Below are 19143 nucleotides of genomic sequence, written 5' to 3'. Positions count from 1 at the left end.
GCTTCATTATTCTAAGCTGTCGTCATGGTCATCACAATAAGAGGAAATATATAACTACCATTAGGGGAGCTTTACAGTATATAGTTTATCTCTATAACAGTGTGCTATCATGTGCCTAATTAGACTGTATCAACTGGTCCAGGTCTGCTACCAAAGGGAGATTTTCTTATTGTGTCTGGTCAGAGAGCTCTCTGCTTATGATTTATCACTGAAATTAAATTTAGGCATTGTTTCCCATTTGATTATCAAGCTACAAGCGACTTTTAAAAACCCTTTTCAATCCATTACCCCCCACTCCCCTCCCTTGAGTCTTCACTGCCACTGTCCCCACTCCTCCCCATGCAAAAATAAATAAAATTACACACACACACAGAGCCACTGAAAGTTGAAAGAAGAATTGAATGGTACCAATTAGAGAGAATAAAATCATTGCTGCTCAGAGCTGCTCCTGTCTCCTTTGCTTACCCCACTGTTGATTTGCTTCTGACGTGCAGTCACTGATGCATGATACATGTGAACAGTTGGAATATACTAAAAGGAGCCATCCCCACACACACACAGACATTAGATCAGATGATCCAGCCGGTCTTTTCCATCTCTGATTCTAATGATCATCCAGTTTGTGGGAGGTAGTGGGGTGAGTCCTTCAAGAAAATATTTAGAAAAGTACCTTTTAACTTATTCCATCCTCTAACCCAGTGGTTCTCAACCCGTGGCCCATGGGATGCTTGCAGCCAATCAGCACACAGCTGCAGCCCATGTGACATCCTCAGGGTCAGACAGCTAGTATTGGATGCAGCACACATAATATATCATGGGTCACATATGCAGCCCGCAATGGTAAGTAGGTTGAGAGCCTCTGCTCTAACGTATTCTATTTAGAACTTCTTAAAAGAGAGAAGTGACCTATTTTATTTCTTGTGTTAGCACCTAAGGACCCCAGTCAAAGATCAGGGCCCCGTTGTGTTAACACCACACAAATAATACAAAGGCAATTTGTGTCCTGGAGAGCTCACAATCTAAGATTTAAACAAAGTGCGACAGGTGAATAAACAAAGAAAGAGGAGCTGGTGGGTCTATGTATACTTAATCCTTCCTCAGCACAGGGGGATAGACAAAATGATCTCTTTAGGGTCCTTCCAGCCCTATATTTATGTGATTCTAAGGCAAGGTAATGAAACACAAATAGACAGTTGCTGAGGAGACTTCCCTTTCCTTCTTCCCAGCTTTGGAAGAAGCTCACGGTTTGATGAACAAACCATCTAAAACTTGACTGGTCAGATATCTCCAGTCAAAGAAGCTGAGGGGGGAGGGGAGAGACAGGTTGTAGTTGTTTTGTAGTAACTTGCTGGGGAAGTGTCCTGTGCATAACAAGCAGTTCTTGTGCCACAGTGACTGGCAGCCTTTCTGTATACTCCAGTAAGGGGGACTAATCAGGTCACATCACATGCACAACTAGGATATGGCCTGTTGCGTAATGAGGTTTTTTACTTTCCTTTACCATTCTACCATGGCAGGCAATGGCCCCTGCAGTTGATAGGCTGTCCTGCTAGATGGACCAGTGATCTGGTGACTGTGGCAGCTCTGAATTTCTAATGTGATATGATGTTTGGATTGTTCATCTGGGCCTCCATGTGATTTCCTTCATGTGCCTGGCTTTGAGCAGGCAGGGAGTGCAAGGTGGTTATTCTCCAGTGTGAACGCAAACGGGGTGCTCCTCGGGGATGGGAATTAGGTTAAGTGTTATGTGTCATCCTCTGCAGTTGGAAATCCCAAGTCCTTGTGTGCCCCTTACTCTGGGTGCATGGTACAAAAGGGGAGCACGAGGATTTAATCATGGTCCTCAGTGTGCTGAGGAGATCTTGGTTCCACACTCCACTGCTGCAATTTGGTAGGAATCAAATGTCAGTCCCATATCAACAGCCTCATTAATGCGGGAGTGGGTTCCTCTCTGCTCCCCATCCTGCTCCGCGCTTTTTACCCAGCACTGATAAATGCAGTGAGGCGGAATCACCCTCCAATGAGCACACGCTGGACACGGTTTCCTGTTATCATGAGAGCCTGGGGAAAAGGATTCATTCTATTCTTGGGAGAGTATCCCACTAGGGAAAGGGAGTCTGCAGCTCCCTCGCTGGAAAAGGAAGAAGCTTAGCATTGTTCTGCATCCTGCTCCTAAGCTGAGCCGCACCGAAGCTCTGTACTTAATGCAGGGTTGTCTTTCATTTGCAGGCTGTGCCTTCCTAACATACTGCGAAAGGGAGTCTGCCCTGAAGGCCCAGAGCGCGCTGCATGAACAGAAGACACTGCCAGGGGTGAGTCCAGATTGCTGTTTTCATCTGCACTGGGTTGTATATTACATTCCCATTTGGGGGTAGGATGATTAATGACTGTTGTTGCTCGGATGAGTCCATATTTGCATCAGGCTAATAAAATCAAGGTGCCACAATCCAGCGTAGACGTTTCCAGACATACCAAACCCCAGCTTGTTGTTATATCCAGAAGCCTGCAATGGAATATAACCCATTTGGGGCTGGATTCTGCCACCCTTTGAGAAAGCAGCTTTAGGGCTGAGCCTTCTGATTGGTGCATGGACGTGTGTATGAGGTAACACCTCCACTTCCCCCCCACCACCACCACCAAAGCAAGGCATGACGGCAAAAAGAAACGGATTGAATTATTGAGTTATCACAGACTGAAAACATATTCCTGATGACAAAGTGGTTTGACTCAATTGCTTTAGTATTCAAGCAGCTGTAGCAGATTGGAAAGGCAGTGAGACAAGGAGAAAAAAGAGAGAGAGAGAGGAGAAGAACATGAGATAATGAGGAAAATTATTCACATGAGCAAGATCTGAGGTTCAGACAACACAAGCAGAACTAAAAATAGAAACATCACTCTGAGGGGAAGACCTGCCCCACAGGGACGGATTGAGACAGGTCCTTGGGTTTCTCAGGCCAGTGGTAAGGGTGGGCGGTGGGAGACATGGGTGTAGTTGGTGTACAGGGACAGGGAGCAACAGAGTGCAGATCTGATTGCAGCTGGAGGGAGCATCTCTGCCTGCTCGGTCTCATGTGGATAAAGGATCAAGGACTCAGAAGGAAGAGAGAGATGCGTCCATAAAGGTTAGGGGGCAAAGGGTATGTGTGGAATGAAAAGGCTGTGAGGAAAGGTTTGCCCATACGTCTATACACTCAGAGTTTTGAACAAGGCCCTGCATGACTTTAATCTACCCCGTATGCAAGTTGGGAGTTACTATCACTATACTCAAGTTACTCTCAACTGCTGAGAAATTGTTGCGTCTCCTGATATTTCCATGGTCCTGTATCAGCCTCTGCTTACTTATCTTTTCATCCCCTTAAGATGCCTACGCACTTACACATTTGGTGCGATCTTTGTCATAAAGGGCATGCTTTGTGTGTGTGCATTGTTCACCAAGAATACCTTCATACCGGGTGACCGTTCCATCAAACTAATTCTTCTCAAAAATATGAGTGGCTCTGGTTGCATTGTTGCTACTAAGGGGTGATTCCTTCCTGTTTATTTTTTTTTTAAATCCATGCCCTCTCTGTGCCTGGGCTGCCAACTAAAGAGTGTGTGCGCACACACTAACAAAAGGCAGATACTTAGCATAGGGATGTTTCAAATAACAGCTTCTTAGTTTATATTTTATTGAGCGTGTTTTAGAGGCATACACCTGTGAAAACACAAGGATCAAGATTTTCAAACCCGAATCCATAATTAAGTGGCTAAATTGGGGTCCTGACTCTCAAAAATGTTATTTATTTAGTGGAGCCGTTCACTAGGAGTTGGTAGACACTCAGAAATTGAAACGCAGGCTACTTTACTCAGGCCCAGAGCTCATATCATTCCCATGAGGTCAAAGTCATGTCTCAGTGAGTCTGATGTAAAACTGGAATAACTCTACTGAAGTCCATGAGAATTGCTGGGTGCTCAGTGCTTTTGAAAATCAGGTAAAAAATTATTTGCCTAAATATGGAGTTTGAGAGCCTTATTTTAGACACCCAGATTTGTAGTGGCCAAGGTATGTGTCTGTATGTTTCCATAAACAACAAAGCTCTGAGGGTGAAATCCTGGCCCCAATGAAGTAAATGGCAAAGCTTGTGTTGACTGCAACAGGGGTAGGAGTTTACCCTTAAGGTTTTATATCTGATACTGTGAGGGTCTGAGTACCTCTAACTTTTATCAGTTCAAATTCTGACCTCATTTGCAATGTTCTAAACCCAGACTAACTACATTGACTTCAGAAGAGTTATTCATGTTTAACACCATCTGTAACAGCAAGCAGAATCTGACCCAGAGGGCAATGATGAAGGCTCTGTGCTGAAATAAGTGACCAGAATTTCAAATATACTGAGCACCCCCCTTTGGCTTCAATGCAAATTATTCCTCTCAGGATCAAGCCCTTCTTTCTCCCACCTGACCTGGCTGCAGACACCTTTCTATCAAGTTCCCGAACTCATCTTCTAGATGATGTTTCTCTAGTTTGTTTCAGGGAACCAGCCTTTTTGATAAGCTCTCATGCCTAGATATTGTTTTATGGCTCCTATGCAAGTAGCAGGGGAGTATTTATGACATACCTAACTGTGCTTGATGACATTCACTGGTAATATCAAGCATAGTTCATCACCATAAAATAAGAAGCACCCCTTAGGTCAAGGGTCTAAGTCCTCTCTCACATGAGTTCTCAAACAATACATATATAACACATCCCCTTCACCTGCTAGTTTTTGTGACACAAACAATATGACTGAGGAAGCATGAAAATAATTAACAAGCCAGGTATAGAAAGGGGAAAGTAATACATACAGTAGATCACTGAATCGAAGCTTCCCCCCCCAGTAAATTATACAGTACTTGCCCTTGTATTACTACTGCATGCATATTTGCTATTATAAAACACAGAACTGAGTCATTTGTAATAATATGCACATAAATGCAAATGTATGGAAATGATGAGGCACCAGTATTTTGTGCATAGATCCAAGCTTCTGCCTCTCAGCTATGTATCACTGTGTTTTTAGTGGAGTGGTTACATGCACATATTTTACAGTAATTACTTTCTGGATGTGCTTTGTAAGATGACAGAAATATGTTTCACATATTTTCTTGTTATACGTGAGATATAAAGTCATCTTGTGGAATAATCAAAACACTTCTAAGCAGGTGTGTGTTGATTAATAAAGTCTTTATGGTACTTTTTTTAGGGGAGAATTGTGATAAATATTTTGCAGGAAGTAGAACGTAATGTAAAATATCAAATTGCTTGTTGAATCTTCTTCAGCCGACTGCTTGGGACAGTTTGAAAGTGTCTCCTGCCTAAAACCAAAGGACTGGGTATGCGTGCGTGTGTGCGTTAGAACACTATTGTGAGTGCCAGGCGATTCAAATTCTAACATTTACTTGTGATTGTTTATTTTACATATAATAGAATAGCTGGATGATGAAGTATATTAGTTCTTTAATAATTTATAGAAATGCTTTGATGTTGCAGTAATTACATTAAAGGTCACATATCAAAGGTAATTTGGGTGAGCAGCTGTGATGGTTTCTCAGAAGCAATCAATATTGCTGTCCGTGGTGCTGATTTCACCAAGGGGACTGCCAGATTAAAGGAGGCTTATTACCAGCCAGACAGACACAAGGGAAATCAAGAACAGATTGGAGAGATGCACTATTCTCTTTCCCCACCTATAATTAACACTGTTCACCATAATCTGTGCTAATCCTTCATGCTGGGAAAACCACTGGCATTTTTAGACATCTCAAAGGCAAATTAGGCAAGGTGGAGTGTTTTAATGGGAGGGGGATGGGAGAGAGTACAAAAAAAGTAAAAGTTGATTCCCCTTTGGGAATTCTGAGCCTGGTAAATCTCCGCATGATGAAAGTGCAATATCAGAAATGCAGTCCATAATCTAGGAGAAAGCAAAAATATGACCCCAACAATGACAGTGCAGGGGACATGAGAATTATGTGCCTGCCCGTTCAGTTTAATATTATCTATTGGCCCCACAAAGCTCCATAGGAAATGAAATCAGGGAAATAAAATTGTTTTAAGTGTAGTCATTTTGATTACAAATTATAATGAAGCCAACTTTTTCCCTCTTTCTTTCTTTCTTTCTTTCTTTCTTTCTTTCTTTCTTTCTTTCTTTCTTTCTTTCTTTCTTTCTTTCTGAGGCTAACGTCAGAGGATAATGCTGAGAAATGTAATTAGGCTATCAAGATCGACTTTTATTTATGACACAAATAAACTGAGCTCATGTATGATAAGCACAGTCGCATTTTTCTCTGTTTCTTTGTGGTCTCTCAGACACAGGGACTGAATGGGCTGTTGGTTGTAGGGTGCTGCCTGTTTTGTATAAAATCAGAACTCACCAGCAAGGATCCAAAGAATAAATATAAAAATGAGTAGCTGGCCAACTGTTAACCTCCGAAATTTTAGGTGCCTTTCCAGACTTTGAAATCCATCAAAAATTATTTTGTCTTCTTATTGAGAGGGGGGAAATAGTACTACAGCTGTATTATATTTCTCAGCAAGCTACAGAATTACTATTTTGCTAATGGCACCCAATATCTCTTATGCTGCCCAAACCAACATATGTCATTCTGTATTACATCTAATTGAGTGTTTCTGTAAAAGAAAAGGAGTATAAATATGTGTTGCCATAATATCAGGAAACAGGAGGGATGTCTAGGTGCTCTGAAGCGCCTTTAAAATTGGAAGGAAACAACAGCTATTGAATCCATAGGCATGGTTCCTGTTTCATAATTTCCTGAAATTCTCATGCGTGTTACCAATCATGCCTTGATGAAATGCATGTGCATGTTACCAATCATGGCTCAGTGAATTTCATCATGTATAAGGAGTGAAATTCAGCCCTTTGTTACTGAAATCCTCACAACAGGGCTTACGTGAGACTCAAGTGGTGCATAGACCTCACAAAGGGCCCTGTACACGGGGCATGAATTTCACCCAGTCTAGTAGGCTGTGCTGTAATTTTACAATATTAATTCATTTTCTAATGCTTCAGTGGGTTTCCGAGAAGCTTATTAGGAAACCATGAAGTCACATATTGCCCTGCATACTGCGTTAGGCCAAAAACTGGATTGAGATCCCCCCCCTGAAAAGTTTTCACTACCAATGTAAATTGTAATTTGGTCAGCAGTGGCAGGCTGGAAGGATTCCATTGATTAAAGTAGCCCTCTGAACATACAAGCTGCTCACCATGCCCTTTAGATTTTGAAAGAAAACAAATTTAATTGTTCCCCTGGGAGAAACATGCCTGTTTCCAAAGTTAAAAAATGAAGATGAAAAGGAGCAAAAACAGATTTGAGGGAAGAGACTTGCAAACACTGCGCCTGTAGAAATTCTCCTTGAAATCTCTGGGCATCCACGTCACGGCTAAAAAAGATTCTTCCCCTCCCTCCCCAGGCTGATCAGAAGGTCAAAGGCTTTTTGGATCTTACTTCAGGGAAAGGAGAGGTGTGGGGGGAGTAAAGCCACTTTCCATTTACTAAAAACCCCTGTAGTTTGGCAGTGCTGTGCTATTCACCAGATGAGATGAAACACCTGGGTCCTATCTGCTTTGTAAACATTAAAGTTCCATTTCACTAGTTAAAGATTGGCTTCTGTAGCCCCATTCCCGCAACCACAGGAATACAAAGTAAACTCACTCTCTATGTTCCAGTCCAGAGAGCTTTGGAGGAAAAGGCTACAGTGTAAGCGTTGTGTCAGAACCAGTGTGTTTGTGTGCTGCCATCTCGCCTCAGACCTGCACACTCATTGCATCTGTGGCTTCCCAATAGCTCCCTTTTAGATTTGCAAAATTCGAGCAATGAGATCTTGCTGGTCTTTGAGCTTTAGAGGAAATTAATATATACATGAATATATAACAATGTATATATATTGTTATATATATTATACACACATATACAATTTATATATATTATATATATTATACACACACACATATATCTACATGAAAAATAAAATTAAATCCAAAGATTGTATTATCTCTCTCTTTTTTTTTTTTATTTGACACCTTTTCATTTGGATCTCAAAGGACAATTGCTGAGCAATTCAACAACAGCCGTTGTTGGACCTTCATTTGCTTTGTGTTACTCAATGACAACTTTTCTCTTTTTGACATGTATGCCATAGGAGGATCAATCTAATTTTATGTACAACTGTAAAGATGAATGATAAGTAGAAAGGATTCAGGCAAGTACAAGCTGAATAAATTATAAAGGGCAAATGATGACAAGGCTGAGGATCCCAGGAGACAGTGATATGATAACAGAAACTAAAGACGAATTCATGATGGATGTAGTTAGCATGTACTGAGGCTGTTAATTCTTCAGGGTAGTTTTACAACTTCTTGTGATTGGAGCAATCAAAGTATTTCATTTTAAAGAGACGCTATATATTTTCACTTGTCTGCTGTGCATATTTGTATGTATGGCCTAATTTATATGCATAACAGTAAACTCCCATAGGCTAGTCAAGCTTACCTCCCATCAAAGGGTCCCTATTCTCCAAACCATAATGCCACTGTTTATGCATACATAAATAGATAATGTGTAACGATTTGAGGGCAAACCTGGATCTCAGCAAAAACGTTTCCATTTTCTTAGCGGCACAGCAATCAAATCAGCTCGGGGACTCATCCGGTGAGAGGTTGGGTGCCCTCAGCTTCTGTCAAAGCCAGGCCTGGAGGTTGAGTTAGGCTCTCAGATCCCTGATTTGTGTGTGTGTGTGTGTGTGTGTGTGTGTCACACACACACACACACGACTTTAAGATAGGTCATATTTTGGGCTTAAGCTACTTAAAGAGAAGCTGACGCAACATCTAAGGTTGGAAACAAATCTGACCTCTTAGTTGCATTTCATACATGCTCTTATTTTACATCCATTGTTCATTATTATTAAGGGAATTAACATGAAAATTCTTTTTTCACCCTAAAAAGTTTTCTCTTCTCCATGAGCTACCTTCACCCTGGCCTATGTTTGTACGCACCGAGGCCTTGATTCTCTCCTCACTTGCACCGGTGTAAATCAGCAGTAATCTGACTGAGAGATCAGTGGAGTTACACGGTGTGGGAAAGAGGGAAATCAGACCTGTATCTGTTGCTGTTAAAATGATGGTGAACCAGAGACCAGGACTTGCAGTGGGGACATAAAGCCTTACTAAGAATTCTACAACCAGGAGGTCTGATCCTGCAAAATGCTGAGCATCCTCAAGACCTTCTGGGCCATATCATGCGGTCCTTACACTTTAATCAGGCAAGCTCCAGTTGAAGATCATGGAAGCTGAGGGCACTTGGTGTCTTGGGGAAGTTGATACGCACCTTTCAGGGTCAGGCCCTTACTAGTTAATGGGCCCATAACCCTAAGGCTTCCAATTGCAATACCCTAGAGTTTTGAGCCATGACTCTTCTGTGGAGGATGCATTTTTCAAGGGAAAAGCAGGAGCATCTGTATTAGTAAGCAATCATGCCATCATCTCTCAATAACAAAGAACGAGGGAGGAAAAATGCAGAGAACCTTGGATATTTTTCTCTCCCTGTGTATCTAGACAGATAAGTAATTCTGTGTAGCTGGAGGCATAGAGCCAAAATTGGCAGTCATTATTTTATTCTTAGGGTGACATTTTCAAAAGCACCTATGTGACTTAGTCCCATTTTCAAAGGTGAAAGTTAGAGTTTCATTGAGACTTAAGTTACTTTTGAAAATGGGATTTAGGTTCCTAAATCACTTACGCCTTTTGAAAATTTTACCCTTAGGGCTTGTCTACACTTGAAATCCTGCAGTGGGTGCGGCTGTAGTGCTCCAGTGAAGGCATTACCTATGTCAATGGGAGTGGTTCTCCCATTGGTATAGGTACTCCCACTTCCCCAAGAGGCAGTAGCTAGGTGTATGGGACAATTTTGCCATTGACTTAGCACCATCTACACTGAGGGTTAGGTCAATTTAACTGCATCGCTCGGGTGTGGCTTTTTCACACTCCTGAGCAACATAGTTATACCGACCTAATTTCCTAGTCTAGACCAGGCCTTTGTCTTTACTCTGGCAAAATCCCATTGACATAAACCGGTTCAGGGGAGTAACCTATTTTGCATTAAACACTCTCCCATCTGAGGCTGCAATTCAGCAAGGTAGTTAAACATGTGACTAGCTTTGAGCATTGGAGCAGTACCTTTGAAGTCAATGGAATTACTCAGGTGCTCAAAGATAGGCATGTGTTTAAATACTTTGCTGAATCGGGGCCTTTTAGCGCTAATAGATAGTGTAATCTCCCATCATAGTCCTCTGGTTCAGAACAACTTCTAATGTGACTTGGCATAACATGACCTATATAATATCTATACTTAACTTCAGAGGCTCTTTTCTTTTTTTGGTGGGGGGGGGGGAGAGGAGGGGAATGACTGGACTTGGATCTGTGCTATCAGTTCAGGCAAGTAGGTATCCGAAGTGACTTTGTTCTGCTGAGTAGCTGCAGTGCAACCCTTAAAGTGGCACTGCATGTACGAGCGGCTGCACTTGGCAGATTCCCAGCAATGTCAAAGCTTTCTGATTAGTTTCTGTAAGTACAAGGACAAAATTAAGCCTAACCTATTTTTCAAAGAAGAAATGTGCCTTTTTCTCTTTAATGGAAACGTGCTTGTATCTTGTTTCCCAAACTTCCTTTCCACCCGCCTCCCCCCCCTTAAAAGTCTTGTCTTATTAATGTATATTTTAAAAAAGCATTTTAGAACTCGGGGGTGAATTGTGTGCATTGAATTCTGACCTTGGATACACGCTCCAAATCAGCTCCTTGGTGGTATGGGAATGAAGTCAAATTCCTTCCTTGCCCCATTATGCATGGGAAGCTAAACCCCCATGAGCCTTTGCTGCTTCTGTCCGCTTTCCACCACTGCTAATTTGTTCTTCGGCATGCCACCTGAATGGTGGTGGTGCATATTTGTTTCCTGGCCAGGCACTGGCAAAGCAAATTTTGTCCAGCTGTAACGAAGCTCTTCCAAGCTGATGCTCAGGTTGTTGCTTAACTCTTGTGTTGATGTGCTGGGTTTATTTATCCCTTGTTCTGTGCATGGCTTGATCAACTCTGCTCTGCGACTATGAAACCATTTCTAGTAAATTGGTGTATTTTAAAACATGTTGGGATCAGCTTCTGATATCCCTTACACTGCACCAGTTTGTCCAATGGAATAATTCCTGATTTACATTAGTATAAGCGAGATTGGAATCCAGTTCATTCTTTGTGCTTTGTTGTTGTTAAAGTAACATTGTTGAGTAACAATAGACCCAAAATTTAGGGTTTAGTGTGTAGTAAAGTATTTCACAAAACTAATATCAGTAGAGTTTTCTAAATGTTAGATTGAAAAAAAAAAAAGAACAAAAAGGTCTCAATTATATCATTGTAAAACTGGTGTGAGATCAGAATCAGGGCCATTGATACTTATACGTATATAGACAGATACATCTGTCTATCTAATATTCTCAAACTACTCATCTTTTCTTTTAAGCCCATTCCTAACTATCCCTTCCCCACCTATCCTCTGTTTGCTATTGAGTTGTCCACTCCAGCCCCTATCCCTGCCAATGACGTCAATCTTCTTCAACCATTTGTTACATTTCCCTGCATCCCTTTTGTACGTTCTCCCATACTGGCCTTATAGGAGCTCCCCATAAACATCCACAAGGGCCACTTCAGTGTCCTCCTTCACAATTCCTCCTTAATACTCACCTTTGGACACTGGCTAAGCACCTGGCAGTCTGTGACCATTGCTCACCTGGCTAGCCAGCATTGTCACATCCTTTCCATATGCTGTCTTCTCCCCCCATCTGTTTGTTGTATTCACTGGTTGCCTCTTCTCTTATACTTAGATTATAATTTGTCAGGGCAGGGACCATTGTTGCAAGTCTGTGCAGTACCTTGCACGGTGATCCATGATTGTGATCCATAGACATTACTGTTAAATAAATAATATATAATGAGATAAATCATATATAATGAGGGAAATTGGAAAGTTCCACCCTGCAATCCAGATCTGAACATCTTCAAAGGGATGTTTCAAATCTGGAGCTTTGGTTTGGGTCCCTCTGTATTTCTGGTATTAAGCTTTAAACCTTTTCCCGCAGTGCCGTGAACCCAAACACCAGAGACTAGAGCTAATGCCTTCGAAGTGAGTCTGTCCAACCTCATCCCATTGTCCCTGTTGAGTGAAGTGCAACAGTTAAACAGACTCAGATCGGGTATATTTACAATTATTTCAGTTTGGATAATCTAATGTGATGTTCATTATGCAGCTAAGAAATATGGTTTTCAATAGAGCGGGCCTAATTCTGCACTCTGCTTACTTGATGTAAACCCAGAGACATTTCATTGCCTTAAGTCAGATTTACATCGATGTAACTCAGGTCAGAATCAGATAGGCTTATCCTGGCAGTGTCCCTTTAAGATGCCCTGAAAAGCCACCTCCCTTCAGTAGGGCTTGCACTTTAGAGAGTCAGCCAGGGGAACTGGAAGGTCATTTATTTCTTTTCCTGGACCGAGGCTGTGCTGTTGAACATACTCGTTTTGGGGAATCCATGGCTGTTTGAGCATCTCTTTACTCTCCGGCACGGAAAGCCTGACTGACAACTCAAGTTACTCCCTGGGTCTTGGCCTTGCTGCTGATTCTCTGGACAGCATTCCAGTCAGACTCCCTCATTACTAATACCCGTCTTTCCCATTCTTAGCAGCTCAGGGCCACATTCTTGCTCTCAGTGGACACTGGTGTAAACCCAGAATGATCCCAGTGCATTTACACAAGTGCTGCCGAGACTGGAATTTGCCTTTCTGTTTTAAAGCTCCATAGCTTTCATTTTTCTTTTTCTTCCCTTTCTTTGCAATACGTACTCTGTTTCCCTCCTCCCCTCCACAGACCCCCACAGCAACGCGATGTATTTTTGGGCAATCTTCACCAACATAATCACATTTGGACCCAGTGTTTTTCCTACAGACCCTGGAGTGCCCAGTGCTTAGGCCTCCATTATTAGTTTACACAATAAATGAAGCCCATTAGAAGAGGATAATCAGGGCTCCAAGAAGGCCACCTCACTTGTTATCCGAGGAGGTTATGTTAAGCCTCTGTAGTTATTAATCAAACTTTCCCATGCAGATAGCTGAAGATTAAGAGCCCCATTTATCCTCTTTATTCCTCACTCTTTTGCATTGATGTGCAAACCCTCTTTATTATGGTTACTTTTATTATTATTCATGGCCTGGCCAGTTGGCCACAACTTCTTCTCTGGTGTCGTTTGAAGTCTAGGCCTATCCAGAATCGCATGATGATAGAGTCGAGCCACTGGAGGGCTTTCTGGTTAGATTCTGGACGGAATTGTTGGGTGTCCTATAAAGTCTCTGCTGGCCAATCCTGCATTGCTATATCTTACCCAGAAGGCTGAAAGAAGGGATCTCTCCTGAGTCGAAGCTCATTTTATTTGGTGAACGAGATTCAGAGCTAGTGTAAAATGGCTGCAACTCCCCCCACATCAGTTACACGCACTGACACCAGATCTGAATTTGGCCCTCAGGCTGGGGGGATGCCTTGCTGCTCTAGCTTGTCCTGCCCTTATGGACCTGCTTGATGACTCCTTTGGGCACAAGATTTAAGGAATAAAAGCTCCTAGTGGTGAAGAAAATCTGATCCTTGTTGGGTCCTCCCAGCAGGGCCAAAGGAGGATGACTAACAAATCAAGCTGGTTAGAAAATGGGAAGCATTTTTTGTGAACATTTTCAAAAGAAACTATCTCAGCCATGTCACTTGTGAAATTTGTGCATCCTCTTAAGTTGCCTCCTTGGGTAGGTTCCAGGTTCCGCCCTAGGGCAAAACATGGGGAAGGGAAAGCGTGGTAGTAAACCACTGGCCAATCCAGCCTGAGAGAAAGGATGGTATTGTGGGCTAAGGCAGGGGCTCCCAGCCTTTCCAGACTACTGTACCCCTTTCCGGAGTCTGATTTGTCTTGCGACCTCCAAGTTTCACGCCATTTTAAAAACTATTTGCTTACAAAATCAGACACAAAATACAAAAGTGTCCCAGCACACTATTACCGAAACATTGCTGACTTTGTTTTACCACATAATTATAAAATAAATCAATTGGAATATAAATATTATACTTACATTTCAGTGTATAGTATATAGAGCAGTATAAACAAGTCATCGTCTGACTTGTGAAATTTTAGTTGGTACTGACATCACTAGTGCTTTTTATCTAGCCTGTTGTAAAAGTAGGCAAATATGTAGATGAGTTGATGTACCCCCAGGAGACCTCAGTGTACCCCGAGGGGTACGTGTAAACTTGGTTGAAAATCACTGGGCTAAGGCACTGAACTACCAAGGCACAGAGAGATGAAATGACTTGCCCACCATCATTCAGGACATCTGTGGTTCAATTCCTACCACAGATGTCCTGAATGATGGTGGGCAAGTCTTTTCATCTCTCTGTGCCTTGGTTCCTGACTGTAAAACGGGGATATATAATTTTCCTCTCTTGCACCCTTTGTCTGCCATGTCTATTTTGATTGTAGTTCTTCAGGGCCAGGACTGTCTCTCACTCTGTGTTCGTACAGCACCTAGAACACATGGACCATGATCTCAGTCGAGGTTTCTAGACGTTATCATGGTATAAAAAAATAAAAATGGTTGGTGGAGTGTGCCTTTCCCTGAATGTAAGGTGACGTCTCAGGGTGATATTTGCCTTTCAGAAGGGAGCCCTGTCTCCTTTCCCTTCCCCATGACTGATCTGAAAATAAATAAGGTAAGAGTGACATTCTTAGTATTACTTAAAAAAAAAAAAAAAAAAAAAAAAGAGAGAGAGAAGGAAAATTTCTTGTAGACTCCTACTACACTTCCATACACTGTATTTGACATCTGTAATAAAACTCGGGTCAGATATATCTTTCAATAAGAAGAGGCATCCCACAAACAACTCTGCACTAGTACTAGGGTCATGTCAAGAATAATAAAGAGAACTATTGTCACTGCATTCAGCCTCCTGCTTTGTGCTGTTCCCTCCACCCCTCCCTTTCTGCTCCTTTCCCAGACATAATGCAAGATGTTTATCAGGTTCTTCTGCATCTTGCCAAGGGGCAGGGAGCGGAGGCTGGTTAGCAGCAGTGAGGGCTTGTCAATGTCCTCCTGCTTGCTACCTCCTTCTTCAGCAGCCCCAGGTGAAGAAAAATATGGGGAGGTGGATTGCTTTGTTGGGTCACCTCTGTCCTTTCTCCCTGTTTGGATGGACGGTTGTGGCGGGGAGGAGGGCATCTTCCAAGTGGAATCTGGCTTCTCCTAACGTTGCTCTCTCTAGAGATGTTATGTTTTTGTTTTCTGTGATTGAATTTGACAGTGATGGGGTAACATGGCATTATCCTGTACTAGGAATAATGTGGACAGGAGCTACTCTGCCAATCTGTCTCGCTCCTGACCACGTTTCTTGCTGTTCCAGCCCTGTGGCCCTTTACGCAGATCTGCCAATTCAACTTGATCCTGACCTGCTACACTCCCTGCTATTCCAGTCCCGTGGCCTGGCTTACATTATTTATTATTACTGTGCATTATTTGTATTGCATTAGCATTAAGTAGCAGGGCCCCGTTGTGCTAACCACTGTAAACACACACCTCACAAAGACAGCCGACGTAGCCCTTTTCTGCATAACGCCTCTGTTCCAGACCTGCACGCTGCTCTGCTCAGGCACCTTTGACCTGACCTGCACGCGCTCTGCTATTCTCCGCACGCTCTCTGCTCTGCACGCATCTAGCCATGCCCTGCCTTTACCCCACACGCTGCTATTCTCGCTTTGGAACTCTGCCCGCAGCAACGCCTGAACTTCGGCTCCCTTTGCTAATCAATACCTTTTGCTATTCTGGTCCTTGAGTGTGTCTCGAGCATAGGCTTTCAATCACACCAAGTTCTGTATTGTGTGATCTAGACAAATGGAAGCTGGGAGGGGGAGACCAGCAAACTCATTTTCACTTGTGATCCAAGACGGGCTTTGAAGCCAGGTTACCATAGGTGAAGGGCTCATGCTCTGGCTTCCTTAACGTCTGCCAAGTAGCTTCTGCTGCTGCTTATTGAATCTCCCCTGTCCTGAGTGATTGTATTTTTTTTTTTTGGCTGTAGGTGAAAAATTGACATCACGTCCCCGTCAGGGTTGCAATACTTGCTCTCCTCTGTCTGAAACATGGTTACACTTGCTGGCTCACACATCCAGAATTCAGCCGCTTCCGTTTGATGCCTCACACCTGTATATTTTTCCCCCCCTTTTCCTTTCAATTTCCAAAGCCTAGTGACATTCGTTGCTGTATTTCAGGTGCTGGCGCAGATCAAAGTCCTCACAGGATCAAACAATCTGCCGTGTGCAATCCTTACGGTAACAAACAAGGTCTTCCGCTGACAGAAACGCGCTGCGCTGCTGCCTTTTCAGCAGCCTATCGGGCTTGTCTCAGAGGAAGCTTTTGATTCCACAAGGAAACTTTCTCTCTCGCCCTCCCCCTCAGAGAAGGCAGAGGATGCTCTCTTTGGATGCAGGGAACAGGGAGAATACGTTTTTGCTCAGTGACTTTGGAGAGAGACTTTTGTTAATACAGCCATGCAACTGGTTTGCGCGGAAGCTGTGGACATTATTTTATAGAGGATGGGAAGGGGAAGTGTATCTAGTGGTTAAGAGCAGGAGACTAGGAGTCCAGGATCTTAGAATCATAGAATCATAGAATATCAGGGTTGGAAGGGACCTCAGGAGGTCAGCTAGTCCAACTCCCTGCTCAAAGCAGGACCTATTCCCAACTAAATCATCCCAGCCAGGGCTTTGTCAAGCCGGGCCTTAAAAACCTCCAAGGAAGGAGACTCCACCACCTCCCTAGGGTAACGCATTCCAGTGCTTCACCACCCTCCTAGTGAAATAGTGTTTCCTAATATCCAACCTAGACCTCCCCCACTGCAACTTGAGACCATTGCTCCTTGTTCTGTCATCTGTCACCACTGAGAACAGCCGAGCTCCATTCTCTTTGGAACCCCCTTTCAGGTAGTTGAAAGCAGCTATCAAATCCCCCCTCATTCTTCTCTTCTGGAGACTAAACAATCCCAGTTCCCTCAGCCTCTCCTCATAAGTTATGCGCTCCAGACCCCTAATCATTTTTGTTGCCCTCCGCTGGACTCTTTCCAATTTTTCCACATCCTCCTTCTAGTGTGGGGCCCAAAACTGGACACAGTACTCCAGATGAGGCCTCACCAATGTCGAATAAAGGGGAACGATCACGTTCCTCGATCTGCTGGCAATGCCCCTACTTATACAGCCCAAAATGCCGTTAGCCTTCTTGCCTTCTGTTCTCAGCTGCTGCGATGGTTTGTTCTGTGAGCTTGGTCCAAGTCACTTCTTATCTTGTTTCCTCCATTTCCCTATATAGAAAATGCCATTGAACTGGATCCTGAGCTATACAGGCCGAGTAGCCTTTGACAGTTCAGAGAGGGAACGGGAGGGGCCAGGATTTGAACCTGGGCTCTGTGCCTGGCAGAGCAGAGCTGGCTGAGTAACAAGTTTTCGTTTGATTTGCAACTCTTTTCTCTATTTTACTCCCTCCCTCCTTATATTTACCACTGAAGAAATTTTAAAAAGAAAAAAAATGAGTGGGATTCCCTCCCCCAGTATTTCAAACCTAAAATGTCATTTGTTCATTAAAAAATTTGTCAAAAAATAATTTTTGCCAAACGCTAATTTTTTGGTGCGCACCTGTTCGCGTGCGCGCACCCAAAGATTAGCATCAAACCTCCTATATTTATCATAAAAATTGTGACCAGCTTTCTTGTTGACAACTAAGTGCAGCCATGTTACAATTTAGTAGACTAGCCCTTAAGGCTATTATTGTACCGGAACCTATGCTGGTTTACACTGATCTACTTCAAGTGACTATTGAGATCAATTATGTTGCTTGAGTTTATCGCTGGTGTAGGTGAAATTGAAGTCAAGTACATTACTTCTGGAAGGAAAATTAGAGATAAAAATGCACCCCCAATCCCGACTCCTGCAGTGTTTGGTTATGTCTTCAAGGAACTAGAGTTTTTGGTGGAAGAGTCTTGTGAATTTCATTTCCGTATCAACTTTTGTATTCACAGGTTCTTGGCACCTTGTCCTTTGAGGGTGGAAAAATAAGGCTCACAAGTCATGCTATCTATCACACTGGCCATCTGGTCAGCAGATTTGGGGAGACAATACCATTTCCCATTGGCATTGCTAACACCCATGGATCAAGCTGTTGAGATCTTGTCCCCGTGTTCTCTTCTGCAAGGTTCCATGCAGAGTAAATAACTCCTCTTCTGCCTGCTAGATAATATTTATTCTCTTTCATTTTGACTAAAGGGAAGAAGAGCAGTTTTCTGCATTAATGGATCTTCAATATTTCTAGGCTCCGAGTCTCATAATCAACATTCGCTCATCTTCTGACGGGTAGCGGGGGAGGGATGCTGTCCTCAACTGATTTTAATTCCTTCAATTCATTCAGGCCCTTATTTTTCCAGGAAACTTCACTGGGGATTAAATTTATCTTCCCCAAGAAGGCCCCCTCCTCCCATTGCAAGAAGCTGAGGCAGGAACAGCCGCAAATTATGATAAAAATCATTAAAATAATTGTGCATTAGTGCCCTTGGCTCAAGGAGACCAAACTTCCACTGGGGAATAAATTGGTTAAATTAAATGAATCTTGATAGTGACTTTGGCATGGGAGACTGTATGTGGTAGGCAGGAGATTGAGGGGAGATTTGACAGCAGATGAGCCCCAAAAAGTTTATCAAGATTTTAAAAATGCTTTGTAAGCCATTCATTGGACAACTCTTTCAGATAATAATATCAGACAGTTGTCGAGCACCAAAGGGCCACAGTTAAAGCTGGTCAAAACCCAGAAAACCACATTTATGAGAAATTCCATTATTGTTAGTTTCACAGGGATAGAAATGGACCCATTTTTTTTCATGACACTTCAGTCACTTTTTGTTGTTCTTGTTAAAATGTGTATCAAAGTTGTGTTCCAAAGTATATTTGGCCAGCTCTAATCAAAGGATGCTGTCTAAATTATGACCCAGATTCTC

General features: G+C 42.7%; 1 protein-coding gene and 1 long non-coding RNA gene across 41 annotated transcripts in view; one reads left to right on the top strand and one right to left on the bottom strand.

Moving 5' to 3' along the window:
- Positions 1 to 19143, top strand: part of CELF4 (CUGBP Elav-like family member 4) — an 846252-nt gene that overhangs the window by 104542 nt on the left and 722567 nt on the right. For all 40 annotated transcript variants that reach the window (XM_065406462.1, XM_065406447.1, XM_065406431.1 and 37 more), the window contains exon 2: positions 2230 to 2312. In XM_065406462.1, the coding sequence (XP_065262534.1) occupies positions 2230 to 2312 (83 nt within the window). The remainder of the gene's footprint in view (positions 1 to 2229; positions 2313 to 19143) is intronic.
- LOC135880244 (uncharacterized) overlaps positions 1 to 19143 on the bottom strand; it is a 220561-nt gene that overhangs the window by 61028 nt on the left and 140390 nt on the right. The window lies entirely within an intron of this gene.

The sequence above is a fragment of the Emys orbicularis genome, chromosome 6, assembly GCF_028017835.1.
Source record: "Emys orbicularis isolate rEmyOrb1 chromosome 6, rEmyOrb1.hap1, whole genome shotgun sequence".
Classification (NCBI taxonomy): Eukaryota; Metazoa; Chordata; order Testudines; family Emydidae; genus Emys; species Emys orbicularis.
This window is presented reverse-complemented; position numbering and strand designations above follow the sequence as displayed.